At 36.1% G+C, this 17766-nt stretch overlaps 2 protein-coding genes and 1 long non-coding RNA gene across 4 annotated transcripts; 2 read left to right on the forward strand and 1 right to left on the reverse strand.

Annotated features, from left to right (window-relative positions):
• Window positions 1-208: 208 nt before the first annotated feature.
• On the forward strand, window positions 209-2227 carry LOC125682120 (uncharacterized). 2 transcript variants are annotated; one of them, XR_007372408.2, is made up of 3 exons: window positions 665-1081; window positions 1200-1412; window positions 2015-2227. It is a non-coding gene; the product is annotated as an uncharacterized LOC125682120 (long non-coding RNA). The 2 variants fall into 2 exon arrangements; XR_007372407.2 differs by having other exon boundaries at window positions 209-1412.
• A 3132-nt stretch (window positions 2228-5359) lies between these two features.
• LOC125657479 (uncharacterized) lies at window positions 5360-13189 on the forward strand. Its single transcript, XM_056147517.1, has 10 exons — window positions 5360-5492; window positions 5597-5720; window positions 6908-7013; window positions 7910-8062; window positions 9617-10245; window positions 10424-10502; window positions 10687-10741; window positions 10946-11058; window positions 11997-12078; window positions 12929-13189. The coding sequence occupies exons 3-10, from the start codon at window positions 6965-6967 to the stop codon at window positions 13020-13022; spliced, it is 1254 nt and encodes a 417-aa protein (XP_056003492.1). The 5' UTR covers window positions 5360-5492; window positions 5597-5720; window positions 6908-6964; the 3' UTR covers window positions 13023-13189.
• LOC125657367 (uncharacterized transmembrane protein DDB_G0289901-like) lies at window positions 12885-17339 on the reverse strand. Its single transcript, XM_048887985.2, has 2 exons — window positions 17257-17339; window positions 12885-15259 (listed from the first exon to the last, which is right to left on the reverse strand). Exons 1-2 carry the CDS (start codon window positions 17315-17317, stop codon window positions 13239-13241), a joined length of 2082 nt encoding a protein of 693 aa, XP_048743942.2. The 5' UTR covers window positions 17318-17339; the 3' UTR covers window positions 12885-13238.
• Between the last annotated feature and the right edge of the window lie 427 nt (window positions 17340-17766).

Genomic DNA, 17766 nt, shown 5'->3' on the forward strand with positions numbered 1-17766 from the left:
AGCCTGGGTTCAGCCCCCCTTCGAATAAGCAACATGAGTTGATTTAATCATATATATTTTTTTCTTGAAAATATTTCTAATGCAAATTTCTTGCATACCCATAAAGTCGAAAATAATTCAAAATAAGCCCTTTTAATAAATAAAAAAAAAATACCCTCACTGGCTATTATAACAGAACTTTTAATAACCAGCGAGGATATTTTTTTTAAAGGGCTTATTTTGAATTACATGTATTTTGGACTTTATGGGTATGCAAGACGTTGTTGACAGGCATTCAACAAAACAATTAATTAAATCAACTAATGTAGCTTATTCGGAGGGGGGGGGGGGGGGTCCTGAACCCAAGCACCATCATCAAAGATGTGCATGTGGTATATCTTACGAATAAATAGGTTGATGCCTTCCTGGCAAGCAGTTAATTACACTAATGCGAAGGGGAGATGTGAAAATTTTTTTTTTTTCGAAATTCCCGACTCAACCAAGTCATTTGAAAAGAAAAGACCAGTAAACTGTTGATCCATCATTTGCGTAATGACCAGTTGAGGTTCAAGATATTTGTATGAAGAACGTTTACCGTCTACCTTGTCTGCGGGCAGCGACTCGACTGAACGCGTCTTCTTTTCTCAATTACTTCTTGCGAAAGAACGGGCTCAAATCTATGCAGCTCCGAACTTAAAGGTCAACTGAAACGATTTTCAAAGTTCGTTTTTCAAATAAATTCCGTAAGAAAATACCATTCCTTAAATGTTTTCACATAAGAATAATTTTTGTTTCGATCATCCAGGTAGATACGACATCGTTAATTTCAACCCGGTAAATTTTATTGTATGAGTTATCTGCCCTTTAGGCGAACCTGATATTTCAATATGGCGGCACGATATGAAAATCATTCGGAAGATTGTATTCCTGAAATAGATATATCGCTTAGTGTTAATGTGCAGCCCTGCCAATACGAACCAGTTGTACAACGAGACGCATCCCCACTAGTGGAAAACGATAGTTATTCAGAAAACAGCGAGGATCAATCGGACGAATGCCCTTCACCTGTTCACCATCTGATATGCGAGGTCGATATGCAATGGTTTGTTAATTTAGGCTAATTATTTATATGAGACTTTTAATGAAAACGAAACGATTACTCAAAGCTCAGAAGTGCATCAGCATGTATTTCTAAGACTAGTTTTCTATTATTCTAACAGGTGATCATATAGGCTAGTAATGTCATCGCAATGCCCTCAAGAAGGGAGTCCAAATGTTGCAGTGCATAGGATTGAAGAAGTGGGCGTGTCCTGCATCACAGATCACGAAGGTTTTGTTGTGGCAAACTGTCTCAACAGATTGGTTATAGGAACAGCTTATTATGAATGCATACAAAATATTGGTCCCTTGGAGGAGGGGGAATTGATTCACAAGTATGTATTTTGTTATGATTACTCAAAGTTAATATTGGGGGGGGGGGGGGGGGGGGGGGGGGCACTCGGTCTCCTGATTCACTATGACACGGCCATAGTCATAGTCATTAATGAAGCATTGTAAAATAAATGTCTAGATGCTATTAAATACCAATGTTCTTTAATATTTTCTAGATTGAAATTGCTAATTTATTTAAGTATTTCAAATAATTTAATGCAAATTAGTAGATAAAAATGAAAATAAGTATGTCAATGGTCAATGGGGCAGGCACTCAGTCTCCTGATTCACTATGAGCCATAGTCATAATGAACCTCTCCTATTTCAATATCTAAACCTACTACATTGTTGACCCTTTTATGCACTTCCTTTCAAATAAACATAAAATGTGCCTCAATCAATTTCTTATGTTTTATCTTTACCCATTTTACTGTCTAACCATGTGTACATTTTATATCAATTTTAAATCAGAAATTAATTCCTGAAAAATCATTCATATTTAAAGTAACCCCATCCCCCCCCCCCCCAATTTTTTTGTTGTTGGTTAGATGAAAGTCATCAATTATATTTGAAATTTTAAAATTCTTCATAATTTTTTTAACAGATTTTACAGACATCATGCATATTGGAGATCTGGTAGTAGCTTGGGAAAAACAATTGGAAAGTTCTTCTATCCTGCGTTGTGACTATGATAAGAAATCATTCCATCACAACAGTACTGTGGATTTAAATACCCTTTGGTATTAATTTAAATGTGTGATAAATTCTTAATGCATTTTTCATAAGTGATATAAATAAATATAAACAAGTAAACATAGTTTGATGTTCAGTTTTTATATTGTACATAATATATATCACCAATTTACATATATGTAATTTGGGTTAAATCCAAAAGGTCTACAGGTCCCAGTCACCTGAGTTTGACACATGTTGGTAGGAATTTGTGATCGGGGCAGGAGAATTACCAACAACATCCATTATATTAACTTCCTGGAGTTTCTGTAGGAGCCAAACTGATCACTTCCTGCATCAATTCAAAGGCTTAATCTGAAATATAACAAAACGTTACAATTCAATAAACATGTACTTATTGTCTAGTATTATGAATATCCACTCACATACATACTAATTATGTGGGTCAATTTAAAAAATGTACATATTTGAGGTGAAGAAAAACAAAAAAATTCAAATGTCGCAGAAAATTAATTTTCATATTAATGAAGCATTGTAAAATAAATGTCTAGATACTATTAAATACCAATGTTCTTTAATATTTTCTAGATTGAAATTGCTAATTTATTCAAGTATTTCAAATAATTTAATGCAAATTAGTAGATAAAAATGAAAATAAGTATGTCAATGGTCAAAATTGACCTACATGTAAAATTTGTACATGTATTCCGTTTCTTTTTCCAACAACTGGATTTATTTAATGATACAAGTTTAATTTTCCATCTCATAATTATAATAATATTATCAAAACTATGGTTGTAAGAAATATTCATTTATCAATTTCACAATTTATCTATTTAGTAAATTGTAAGATTGCTTCTTTTGGGGGGGGGGGGGGGGGGGGGGTCTGTAACTTGGGAAATTTGCATAGTATCAGCATGGATAAATAAATATATGCTCTGCATTTAATTAATCAAATGTGGATCATGTGTACTTAGTCATGTTGCATGTATATCATAAAGCTGATTAAGTATACTCGACTAGTGATATTTTTATTGTACTACTACTTGTGTAGATTTTTCTATACCTATTTCTGGATTTTATATTAATTATTGTACTTCAGAGAAAACTCAGTACAAATATGTGTCCTATATTTACTTGTTTTAAAATCATTTACCTTTATGGCATAAAAATAATGAATTTTAGAAAAATTTACAATTTTTTCATGTTTGACACTGTATTGAGTTTGTATTCAAATTTAGTAACAGTATCGAGAGTAACATCATGGACAAAGTGTAAAAAATCTAAAGGGCATGAGTGTAGAACACAAGTGAAAAAATATTCAGATTTTATACAAAGTTACTTAACATGCATATTGGCTATGATTCTAATTTACACATTTGCAAAAGTTCACTTCAATCTAGAATAATATTCATAGATATTTACTTGATATCCTTCACCTAACTTGTATACATATGTATGTACATGTATGTTACATGAACAATTGAACATTCAAAGTATCCATTAAATTTACACCAATGTGTAATATTTTTGAAAACAAATTTGATAATACAATTCATGTCATTTTGTGGCTCTAGTACAAATCTTGCAATCATTCCATATGTGGTTTGTGTAGTCATTTCATAAGTGTTTGTCCCATTCATGATTTAATCATTTTGAATGGCAGGATCATATGACATTGAATGGAATTGGTTGTTTTTGTTGATTGTCTTGGAATTGGGTGGTGGGGGAAGAATGATTCGGACATTGTCATCAACTTCTAACTCATATAAACTAATATAAACAAATGAATGAAAGTAAACTTCAGTTATGAATGACTTGTGTGACTGCATGAAGGGGGGGGGGGGGTTAATAAAAATAAGCTTCAGTATGAAATAATTGTGTGACGGGTGGGGTAGAGGATATTCGTATAGAGAACAAATAAATCGTGTCATACTATATCAATGTCAATAAAAAAGCCAATATCATTTACATCAAAACTTACGTTCTTTTCTCCACAGCTCTGGAAGTTTTGTTTATGAAGGGGAAAGTCCAAATCTGTTTTCCGTTTTCGGCCCTTTCAGGTCTTTGTAGCTACGTGTAGCGGTTTGTAATCAAAGAGAATTGGGATTGGCTTTTTCTTTCATTGCATTCTTGAGTGTTCCATGCAAAGACCATGCCATGGACAGCTGATGGACGGCTTATTATGTAGGCCTAACAGTCCTCAATAGAGTGCTTCGACGGCCAATAATTAATCCATTGTTTTTAATTTCCCCACCCAAATTCCGCAATTTTTTGTGTGTGTAGGGAAACTAAACATTGTTACTCTGTCTATATTAAACCTTACAGTCAGGAACCGCACAAAACACCATATTTACTCGTTGTTTACCGGACGTCACCTGCTGATTAGCGTCTTTAGTTTCAATATGGCGGGTTCGTGTAAAGGGGCATAACTCCCGCAATATTTTCTGCTCTGACACAGGTGCGCTATCTTTATCCGCGCGTATCGCGGATATATGACCAAAATGAACTGAACAAACCCGCACAATCATTTTATACGATCTAAATGAAGCAAATACATACTTAATATGGAAAAAGTTATATTTCGTTTCAGTTGACCTTTAACTGTTCGTGACTTGTCATGTTTACAGTGCTGCTGATGAAATAAACCGCAATAGACGGTGTGACGTCATAAATTAAACTTCAATGGTCACTCTCTTAATTAGCGGCGGGTAATTTAAAACACATGATAGATTAATATTGATTTAAAATAGTTAAGCAAGGATTTTTGTTGTTAAAGACTGTCAATTACGATATCAGTAAGTAATGCTTTATTCATAAAAGCAACTATGTGGTGAGGGTTGCCTTTCCCTTTAACACAAAAGACTATAGATTACGTTGTTTTTATTTTTTAAACATGATTTGTGATTTTTTTGATTTTTTTGTTGTTGAAAAATACAAGTGTAGATTAAAAGAACGACAGATATTTAGATCCATTATTGTGTTGGTAGTTGCTATAAATGATCTATCCTGCATGATCCGCCCCTGTGTTTCTGCAGCGTGTGTTAAACAGGTCAAGCACGCGTGTCTTTTACGTTTACAGACCGTGTGGGTAAATCATACAGTTGTTAAAATGTTATTTTCTGGCCCGTTTTTATTTAATGATTATTTTTACCTGTTTGCCCGCTGATTCGAAATACCCGGACAATGAAAAGGTGGTTAAAATATAACCCTCGCGTCTATACCAGGTTAAGGTCGCTTATAAAAGAAAAATAGACTCGATCTCCGACTCATATTTTCAGTATCTCATGTTCCATTGTACATATGACATATGTTCATGGTTAGAACTTAAATTTTGAGAAAGAATGTTACACAATGCCGTCCAAATGTTGATCTACTGAACGTCCCAGGTAGACACTACTAGTCAATGTACACTCATCATGTTTATTTATCGATTTTTTACTTTCAGTTTGTTGTTTACATGTATTACAACTCATTTCGTCAGGTATATAAGCTTCAGAATGTTCCGGAATGCTGACTGCAGCAACTTTAAAAGTAATATTTATATATAGTACGGCATTACTAGGAACCATAGACTTTTTCACCGTGAAGTAGTGAGGCTGCCACTTAAAGATCAGGTAACATTAATTTTATATTTATTTGATTTCAACAAACATGTTGGCATACAATCACAAAATAGCACAATATCAATAGTAAAATGGTTTGATTGTAATATATAGCATTTATTCTGTTGTAGTAGAGTTATTGATTACCGTTTGTGATATATTTCTGTAGCTTTGCATTAATTGTCACATGCAGTGACTTGATAGAGTATTTTTCATCAGCTTTGGGCATGCCAGACCGTTTTTTCCACCTTTTTCTCCGGTGTATCGGATAGAGAAGATCTTATTTTAATGAATTAGATTGGTATTTCCCATTGAGTCATATGATGCTATCGATCGGTAGAGGATATATCGTATTTTACCTATAATCAACAGTTTAATACAAAGTCAATTTTTTCAATGAAATTAGTAGAGATATTATTTTTCTTCTATTTTTAAATCTTTTTGTTCAATCTGTCTGTGGATAATATAATTCAATTATTGCGTACATTGATCGAATTGATGCTTGTATTAATTGAATTATATTGCTCTATTCAATTCAATTTGTGATACCATCGATTCATTTGAAGAGAGCAATAATTTAATTATAGCTCGCTCATTAATTCAGCAAAATAATTAATGTTATCAACAATTCAGTAAATGTGCGCAATAATTTATGTTTGAAGATATCATTAATTATTTGAAGAGAATTGGTGCGCGCATCAAATGAATTGATGATATCGTCAAATAATTAAAGATATCTTCAATTATTTGAGTTTATAATAATTTGGCGCTCCATGCAGACTTTTCATATATTTTTCCCGTGAGCTCTCGAATGTCACTGTTACGCCTTCTTTCCCACCATTTGGTCTTCAGAATAATTCTAAGACATCTGGAATCGAAGGCGTCTAGTCGTTGCTCACGTTTCCTGGTTGTGGCCCATGTCTCAGATGCATACAGCAATGTTGGAATGACAACTGCTCTATATATTCTCATTTTTGTTTTGAGACTGATCTTTGCTCTCCAAGTGTTGCACAAGTTCTTAAATGCATTGGCAGCTTTTCCTATACGAATGTTCAGCTCAGTATCGATGGAATTACATGTAATTGGTGTTACAGTTGAGCCTAGGTAGTTAAACTTCTCAACTTTATCAATGGTAGACTCTCCATCTCTCACGCATGCCGATGTTTCACCTATTGGCATAACCTTGGTTTTCTCTGCAGAAACTTCAAGGCCAACCTCTTCTCCTGCTCTCCTGAGTCTTGCCAGTGCTGCTGTTGATGTTTCCTCGTCTGGTTCTATCAGAGCCACATCATCAGCAAAGTCAAGGTCTGATAGTTTCCAACCGTCCTCGATTCCCCTCAGTGTACGAACACGCTTCTTCATCTGCAATCCATGACTGTCACAGGACTTTCTTAATACCCAGTCTATGAGAATGCCAAATAGTAAAGGAGATCAAACACAATCTTGCCTCATCCCAGTCTCGACAAAAAACCAGTCGGAAAATTCGCCTCCTACTTTCACTCTAGCTTGAGATCCATTATAAGTGTTTCTGATAATGCTTTTTGTATCACATACTCGTAATTATAGAAGTGTTATTATAATAATTATATTAATTGTAAACTGTTGGATTACGTCATAATAGATGTGTTATTATAATAATGATATTAACGGTCTAGTTTGCCAATACAACCAGTCATTGGGTCAAATACTGTCTGACGTGTTTCATACCAATTCTTTGACCGTTCTTGGCACACCGATTCTAACTACGGATTACTGCGTTTACCTGATCAAGATATAAGGCTCACGGCGGGTGTGACTGGTCAACAGAAAATGCTTGCTCCTCCTAGGTACCCGACCACCTCTGGTGTGTACAGGGGTACGTGTTACCCCAAGATTGATCGTTGTTCCTTATCGTCACCGCTTCATAACTATACGTGTTTCATGTGATTAATTTTTGGGGAATTCTACATTTTTCTCTGAAAGTCATTAAATATTGATAGATTGTGTGAATTCCATAGATTTTTAATATTACATGTTTACATTGTATCTATCATTGTTACATTTTATTTTCAGGGCTATATTGTCATGTTACATTATAATATCACGTTACATTATATCCTGGTACCTAATACATCAGAGAACTGGAGACCAGTTTCGGTTATATTGTACATCCACGTGACCACTACGGCACTGTTTTGTTAATCATTTCTCAATCTGTTTAGATATGCCTGCCAGAGAACCAATTACGGGGTGTCTGTATCATGGGGACCGCGTACAATTCCATGTTTTGACAAAAGGATTGAAGGAGAACAGGGTGATTCCCAAAGCGTACCTCACGCGACTGGCGTCTGCCGTCTGCTCCTGCAGAAGACATAGTGAGTTTTTGATTCATCTTTTGAAGATACAAGTATCACTTTTGGCCCTTGCATTTTCAACAACAACAAAAAAGAGCGTTTGGACATTTTTTGTTAAAATTGAAGGAATGAGAGGTGCTAAATGAAACGAAAAATACAACTTTAATTCCTCAACCATAGATGTAATTTCTTACTCGGGTATTTGAAAGTAGGGATAATCGACATAAATAGATAGATAGATAGATAGATAGATAGATAGATATATTTACATTTCTCCAATGTTTTTGCCTTTGATATCTTTACCACTTTAATGATAAACATTTACTCATGAATGCGATGCAGTTGTGAACAGTAAGCGTATAAATCTTGATAAATATAGTACGTCCATTTGAACGACTGGGAATTACGACAGAATGAAAATAGAATGTGTAAACTGCGACTCTTCACGCCGACATACTTCATGTACCGCATTAGTTCACACCCTTGTGCATTTTTTTTAAAAAAATAGAAATTTATTGTTTATGCCCTTTTATGCTTTTACATAGTCACGAGATAATTAGGAACTGTTGATCCCATTTTACAGAAGAAAAAAAATAAACAAACAATAATCCTTTCCCCCTGTTTATTCAATAGTTACTGTTCATTAGTTCAGGGCTGCTGGACACAGGGAAACATTTACCCTTTATCTATTGTCACCCCTTTCGTTAATGTTGTCATTAATTTAAGACTGGGCGAATCTGTTTTCTCTCCTATCTCACGTTAAACACAACTGTATCAGGGCGAATTCATAAAACGGGGCGAAACTGTTTGCGAGGGTACATAGAAGGGCAGAAAAAAAAACACCAAATAAACCACGAGACGAAAATGACTCTATACACAGTATGTGAACGCATATGTCAACGTGAAAATTTCTGAAGATGAAAAGGTGAAGATAAACAGTGATCAATCTCATAACTCCTTTAAGGAATACAAAATTAAGAATTGGGCAAACACGGACCCCTGGACATACCAGAGGTGGGATCAGGTGCCCAGGAGGAGTAAGCATCCCATATAGGTGTACATGTACGTTATTCTTACGCTATTTCCCAAATTATTGGCCAGTCAATTCCACCGGTCGCGGTAGCTCAGTGGTTTAACATTCGCTTCGTGGTGGGAATCGGTCGTGAGTTTCAGTCCTGACCATGTCAAACGTAACCTGTATAGATTGCGCCTGCGCCAAATGTTCGACATTTAGAAGTGGGAATCACGGGTCTTTCGGATATGACTTTAAAAACGAAGGCCCCTTGTCTCGGTGGTGTTAGCACGTTAAACTGTTATGGCTTTCAAGAGCGCTAAGCATAGGTCTAAATATGTGGTACTTCATCTACAGCTGGTAACGTATTGATATAAGTGAAAAATTCTCTAAGGGGCGTAAAGCAAAGAAATAAACAAAAACAAAAAAACAAAACCAACAAACAACAACGCACACACAAACAACAAAAAACAAAATAAGGCATACAATTCTTGTGACATTAAACGGTAACACTTTCTGTGGATTTGATTTATAGAGTTAAACAGATTTATTTTCCATCGCAGAAACTGACATTCATCTGCTGATGACTACAGAAGACTTGTGTCACATGACTAATCACCTTAGAGACGTAAAATTACCCAATATGACCACGTCCTTGAGAAATTATCTTCATAGCATTATCAAAGCGACCCATTCCTTGGAGCAATACGGAGAGGTGAAATTGTTGTATGTCGTCTACAACGCTTTGGTTAACAACGCTTTTGATGAATTGACGTATAATGCTATCAATTCGCGACCAAAACAAATACCGACTACCAAAAACACAACAGCCGTAACAAAGCATAGAAGAATGACGAAAAAGCAGTTTATATGTATGAAAAATAAAAAATTGAGCAAGAAAGACAATGTGAGAAAAGTCATTCTGCCGATGTATGCAAGGAATATGAGGAAATTTACAGAATCGAAGGAGTATAAAAGTGTGAAGGAGAATTATGGAAACGCAAAATTTTTCCTTTGGTGTTGTGATGAAGAAAATACTAATTTCATAAACTCCAACCAGAAAAAAACTTCCGTGAAATTATATATGAAAGATGAACGTGTGAGTTTATTTGAGGCCGTCCGTAAAGAATTGATGCAGATAGCAGCGAAACTACAAGCAGATCTCGACAGGGAGAGAGAGAAATTGAAACAGGTAGTGGGAAGCGGAGACTTAGTTCTATCCACCAAACTGTTATTAATTCTGTCAAACTATTTGAATTTTACAGATAAAATTTCTTCTGTCTTATTTTTCACTATGAAAATCTCGAGTTGAATCAGAATGATTTTCAAATGCACCAAACGTCTTGCTAGGTATCATTTTTATTTTTCAGTTGCGGCGTGCTTATCGTTTGCAGAGGGAAGACTGTTACCATGACTCCGAACCAGTTTTTGAGACCTTCACAGACATAGGTAAATTTTGTCATAGCTTTGTTCTCGTGAAATCCCCCGAATGTATTGTCATAGCTTCGTTTTTTGTAAAATCCCTCCGTATGTATTGTCATAGCTTCGTTTTTTGTGAAATCCCTCCGTATGTTGATATATGTATGTATTGAATCTCACTTATATTCACGTGTAACTGTTTCTTGTGTTACAGCTCTCCAAGTCAAGGTGTCTTCAAAAGCCGAGTACGAAAAGAGGACCATAAAAAAGTATGTATCAAAGCTTCAAACTACAGTCTTCATCTTAATTCGCAGCCAGGAGTATGGATCCGCTCCTCACCTATTCACAGGATGAAAAGAAGAGGGGCGGATTGTAATACTAGGCAAACGAACATGCATTTTCCCCCGCAAATACTTCACCATGTACCATGCTTTATGAACCAATGATTTATTTCTTCGTCGACGATTTTACAGAAGGGCCAAGAAATCGTCCGCTTTGACCGGTGGTCACTGCATGAACTGTTCAGCCCTCTTTCTTGACATACACACAGACGACAGTGTTTGTAGGCACCATCCGGGATATTTACGTAAGTGTGGTAGATCCTGGTACATCTTAATACCCGAATTTATGTATAGTAAAGCACACTCATGGAGATTCGCTATATTCATGTTTTATTGTACATTGTATATGGAGGCCAAATTAAGAAATAATTGCAGATATCTTTAATTATTTGATTTAAGATATCATCTATTCAATTATTGCGCGCAATAATATAATTGATGCGCACATGAATTTAATTATCGCTTTCATCAATTGAATTGATGAGAACAAAAATTTATTTGATGCGCGCATTAATCAATTCAACTGAGAGGGCAATAATTGATTTGATGCGCGTATCAACTCAATCATTGCTCTCATCGATTTAACTGATTCGCGCATCAATGTGGTGGAATTATTGCTCGCAACATTGAGCTTGGATCGCGGTATAAATGTTTTGATGATCTCTTTGATACAGTAAATTGAAGATATCTTTGATCATTTACAACGCTTTTGTATAAGGAATAAATGTGCGCATCAATTCTTTTAAAGAGAGCAACAACTCAATTAAAAAGATCATTAATTCAGTTGTGGATATGTTGAATCGAGGTTATCTCTGAAAGAATTATTGTACGCATCAATTGAATTTATGGTACCATTGATTCAATTGAAGAAAGGAATAATTTATTGCTCTCTTCCATTGAATTGTAACGTGCATTAATTCAATTGTTGACATCATCAATTTATTTGAAGAGAGCAACAATGCAATCATAGCGCTTATTAATTCAGCAAAATAATTAATCATATCAACAATTCAATTCATGCGCGTATTAATTCAGAATGAAGATGTCATCAATTATTTGAAGAGATCTTTAATTGAATTGTTGCACGCATAATTGAATCAATGATATCTTCGAATGATTAAATACATCTTCAATTATTTGAGTTTGTATTAATTTGGCGCTCCATAATTGTATATCACTCTAGTGTACACCAAGCAAGTTTGGTCATGCTGTAATGCGAAATGTTCCGAACGGAGAGCGGATCACACATTACACAAAAATACTGGGTAAGTTACTCGGATTGGAAGATGTCGGTATACTTCAGAATAGTCCAATAATTTTCACCAACTCCTGAACGTAAAATGCTCAGAGAAGCATTAGAGATGAAATGAAATTACTTCTTAGATTTAGCATTAGGTGCATTCTCCATTAAAGTGTTAAATTTCATATTTTATGCGGCCCTCAAAAATATGTTTAATGCTTTAGCTGATAAAATCGTATATTTTACACATGTATTCAGTATGTATCAAAATTCTAATATGATTATAGTAACATAAGTATGCATTGCTCCGAGTACTGCACTCATAAGATGTGAAAAATAAGCAAAATCACCGTGTCTGTTTCACATTGATAATTATTACAGTTGGGGTAATTTTGATAATTTTTATACTTTCGGGTCCTTTCTTGTTGTTATTAGAGCTTAAGTAAAACATTGCATTCATTAGGTTGGAATATTATTACATGGAATGAAAGGTGAAGATAGCGAACAGTGATCAATCTCATAACTCCTATAAGCAATACAAAATAGAAAGTTGGGCAAACACGGACATCTGGATATACCAGAGGTGGGATCAGGTGCCTAGGAGGAGTAAGCATCCCTTGTTGACCGGTCACACCCGCCGTGAGCCCTATATCTTGATCAGGTAAACGGAGTTCTCCGTAGTCAAAATAAGTGTGCCAAGAACGTAACGAGAAGAGGAAGTACCACGGTGTTGTCGGATCACATATCCCAATGCCATCCATTCTCTGATAGTGTTAAGTGACAGGGAACACCCGCTATAGGGTTCAATAAACACAATGAATAACAGAAAAAAACATCTACAATTATTTATAAGGTAGTTGATGTCTGTTGAACAGATGCAGCACGGCTCAGCACAACTGGAGGCGTCACAAGAAGCACCAGCCCAAACTCTCTAAAGAACTGCTCGATGACAGCGAGAAGACGGTGTAGAAGTCATTTCATGTCTTCTATTTTCTGTTACATTCAAAATGGAGTATGTCCATGCATATCCAATGGTTGAAATGTATTTTATAGATATTTTTATTTATTACCTAAATATGTATTTTATTCCTTTGTATTACTTGCCAATTCGTCAAATAAATAATTGGATGCACATATTTCATGCCATTCTTACTACAACATATAAAGTTTTGTACTGGGTTCATTTTATTTAATGTTGGCTCGTTTCAAACTGCTTTTTCCCAGAGACCCGATTCCCACTGGTTTCACCATTCCTGTAAACTGTGTATGTTTTCCATCATTTCCGCTGTCATCTCCACCAAGACTTCCTATTCCAGTTGCCTGTGTATTTGTACCGGATTCTAATCCGGGTACTTGTAACTGAGAGTCTGAGTTGGAACCACCCAGTGTTCCTATTCCGGTCACGTGAACATATGGATTCGTGTTAACTTGGTGTATATTCCCATTCTCTACAATTGGGCGACTGGGTTGGGATCCCTTCCCCAGCGATTCTGAACCATAAACGCTCGGTATTTGACCAACTTGTTCGCCTCCTAGTTCCCCGATTCCATTTGCTGTGATCGCCTGGGTCCCGTAAGCACCTACCTGCTGTGATGGGACATTTTCATGTACTGCATGGTAACCGTTGGTATTCATATTGAAATGTGACCCTTCTACCATTGGTAATGCAGACTCTTCTTTACTATGATCAGATATAAATGCAGATAGAGATTTAGGAATTGGGGAACCGTTGCTGGTGGAAGATGACAGTTTTCCAATCAAATAGTTCGCTAATTTTTCATTAGATATTGTTTTGATAACGATGAATTTCCCCTTTGTGTCTGTTGATTGAACAAGCACATGTTCGCCCTTGCTGTTCAGTACAATGTGATACTGTGGTTGATTTGATGTTTGTGTATTACTGCCTGTGCTTTGTCCAGTGTTTCCTCCATTTCCTGTCGCGGAATTTCCATTCTGGGTTACTGTTCCACCATTCTGGGCCGTAGCACCCCCAGTTTGTGACCCAGTTCCCCCGTTCTGGGTCGTAGCACCTCCAGTTTGTACCCCAGTTCCCCCGTTCTGATTTGTGGCACCCCCAATCTGTGTGACAGTACCTCCATTTTGAATTCCTACATTCCCGTTGTGAGTTGTTCCACCATTCTCTGTTCCTTTGCCGCCATTTTGAGTGTTAATTCCACCATTCTGAATTGTGGATCCGCCAGTTCCAGTCATGATATTCCCGCCATTCTGTGTCGATATTCCACCATTTTGTATTCCAGTCATGATATTTCCACTATTGTGAGTTCCCCCGTTTTGTACCTCATTCGTGCCAGTCCCGCTATTCTGTACTCCGGTTTGTGCACCACTCCCACCGTCTTGATTTAAAGTGTGTCCACTGTTTTGTGTTTCTGTTCCTTGGTTGTGGGTAGTTGTCCCTCCATCTTGCGACATTTTACCATTTGTAACCACTCCGATGCTCTGCGTGGAGCCAGTATTTCCTGATGCCCCATTATGTACATCTTGTGTATTACCTTGTCCAAGTAAGGTCATTGGATTAGTATGTGGAAGGACAGTCTCCGAATTAATAGCCTCCGGATTGTAACCAAGGTTTTGGAAGAGTTCGTGGTTTAAGTGGTTCGGATTAAATCCGGCTTCCATATTCGGCGTGCCCGACATCTGGCTTGTTGCTGGTCCTGGCATACTTACGCTACCCGTAGGGGAAGAGAAAGTCGAAGGTGTGCCCTCTCCGGGCCTGAACTTGTGTTTGTCGATGACAGTCATCAAATTACTGTTCAATGCGTTGGCATTGAAATGGTTGTTGGGGTGAGATTCACCGGAAGTAATTCCTTGGTTGAGTCCTGCGTCTGGTGTATCAATACGCCCAAGCGATCCTACGTCTGTCGACTCCGAAACGTATTTGTGTATGTTTTCATTCGGGTTGTAATGCGAAGAGAATTTCCATATTTCTGACTGATGTCCAGCAAACATACTCTGTCCATTTGGATCAAAACCACTTAATGCAGCAATGAAGTTGACCGCCGGAGGTCCATTTCCTTGTGGATTGGTTTTCTGGAAATAGGCTTTCGCTGCCTCTTTTACATCCATTGGATTGTAAGAGCCGAAAGCATTTTGGTCCGTTCTCATTTGCATAAATTGGTGCATGAGTTTGTTTGGATCAAACGGATGTCCGCCATCTTCAACCTGTCCATTGCCTTGTGACAACACACCTGAAACAAAGTCACATTGTGTTGAATAACAACTACATATTGAGATGAGTGGGTTCAAGATATGCTTTACCGGGTATATGATTTCTTGAAACGGTCGAGTTCGAGTGTCGTGCAGTTCAATATCTATGTACTGGAAAAGTGAAGTATATATAAATTTCATACATGTATCGGTCAAAAACTAAATACATGTAAACGCGCTTTGACATATTTTGATTCAGATAGTGAATATCAATACAAAATATCTTTTTCTTCTTCTTTTTTTTTTTTTTACAATGTTTATTAAACTACGAAAGGTCTGGTCACAAGCAATGCACATGGCAAATATGAAAGGCCCAGCTTTAATAACCGTTCAAAGGATATGGCCAAGTTTTCGCAGACAGACAGATCAAAAACTGCATATCCTCAATCTCCTATTACGGGGACATAAAAATTCTAGACTTAGAATAGAATAAATACTTTATATAGTGCTGTCGATCGAAAAACGACAGCGGACGTCATATCATAGGAGATAACACATAGTTGGTTGTAAATACATGTATTTCGGTTTAATGTCGATATTTTTCAGTTATAACATAAAATACATAAAGCCAGATCTAAGTTTGTATTAAATTCCAAGGTCATGAGTTAAGAATCAAGGTCAGTATATCAAATTTCATATCATAGTCCTATAATTCTCAGACCAAGAGCAATATTATGATTGAATTTTCAAAAATCATCATTCAAAATTCAAGGACAGTAGATCAAAATTTTAAAGTATAGTACAGTTACCAAGAGTACTATTGTAAATGAATGTCAAAGGTCGCAAATAAAAGGTTACGGTCAGTATGTATGTAGTTCTCGGCTAATTTAACAGTCCTTTCAGGAATAAGATACACAACCCATACAAGACAATTTCATTTCAAGGTCAAATATCAAAGACAGCGCAAGAATATTTAATGGTTTTGTTTCGCATCCTATTTTGATTTAAACTTGATGAGGTCTGTTCCTGCATATAAATACTCTCTTAATTAATATGGATATTATTCCACTGCACAGTGTTTGAAGCAGGGCCCTTGTACATAATTCAAAGAATTTGCTTCATATAACTCGGATTGCTCTTTGAAAGATTGTCTATATCTGAAAAAAAAAAACCACCCACCCCACTCCACCCATTATGCACAGCGAGTACCACACAATACAGCCAACCTATTCGAATTTTTTTAAAGTCTTCGTCAGAAAATAGTAACCTGTCTCCAACGACCACCGTAGCCTTTATTTTCTAACATTCTTCAATATGACTTTCTTTCTTTTTTTTTTTTTTTTTTTTTTTGTTATGTACAGATTTTGAAATCCTCAAATCTAAATTACATTACAATGGTACAATTATATATATTGTATCCACCCACCTTTCTAAAATCAGATTATATTCTGTTTTATACTACACTTTGAATCCTGAAATATCGCAGATTTTAGCTAAATCAGAAAATAATTTCATCGAGTTGAATATATTTTAACCAAAGAGTGAGAAAATGTTAATTGAAATTCACAATTTCTCTTGCTCTTCTCCCATTTCATTTGATATTGCAGTTATTACAAGAGTAAGAGGTGTTTAATGAAACAGGAACTCGATCTGACGTATCCCATTCTATTAAATACTTATTGGATACAAATTGTCCACCGCACCAGTTTAATCTGAACGAAACTTCTTAACGAGTGTTGATATCCCCACCGTTTCTGGTTATTTTTAGCAGATATACCAAAGGATTGTCAAATAAATTCACTTCTGATTCTCTGCTCAAACAAATATTTACATCATTTATGTCGTATTTCATATTATGTGATAGGTTTCAATTTTCATATTGACGACAATGTACGATAGTAATGAAATACATGTATTCGAAAAACATACTAATAAATTGTTATTAGTATTATCAAATAATACTAGACTTCCAGGTAACAAGCACAAAATAAAATGTAAACCTAAAATTGACAAATTAGTGAGTAGCCACATTAATTACCTTGAATACAATTTCCAACTAAGAGACAGACACAAATAATATATACAGGCATCACGATCATGTTCTTCCAGCTCGGATTGTTCAACAATGGCGACTCCCGGCAGCTGTGGGATTATCTCGCAATATTTTTCATGACAGTCTCCGATAGTGGTGCGTCGCTTCGACATCCTGGACAGATAGACCAGGCGATAGTCTGCACGAGGACTAACGCGATAACGAATGCCAGTATTTAGTCCTAAAACAAAGGGTGGCATCTGTGCTGTCAAATTTGTTTTGTCTTTTGTGGAAGAACAATCAGAATGGTGCCGCCGATTACTGGATATGTCCGTTCACTTTCATGTAGCAGAGAGCTGAAAGTTGTATCGGTTTTAAATTTCACAATTCCAGCAGTTTAAAAGAAAAATCGCAAACCTTATTTATGGGAGATATCAAATAATTTGGGTAGTTTACAATTCATGACTGCGAACAAGAATTGGCAACCATCACAGACCATCTTGTGAAGTATTATTT

The sequence above is a fragment of the Ostrea edulis genome, chromosome 1, assembly GCF_947568905.1.
Source record: "Ostrea edulis chromosome 1, xbOstEdul1.1, whole genome shotgun sequence".
Taxonomy (NCBI): Eukaryota; Metazoa; Mollusca; class Bivalvia; order Ostreida; family Ostreidae; genus Ostrea; species Ostrea edulis.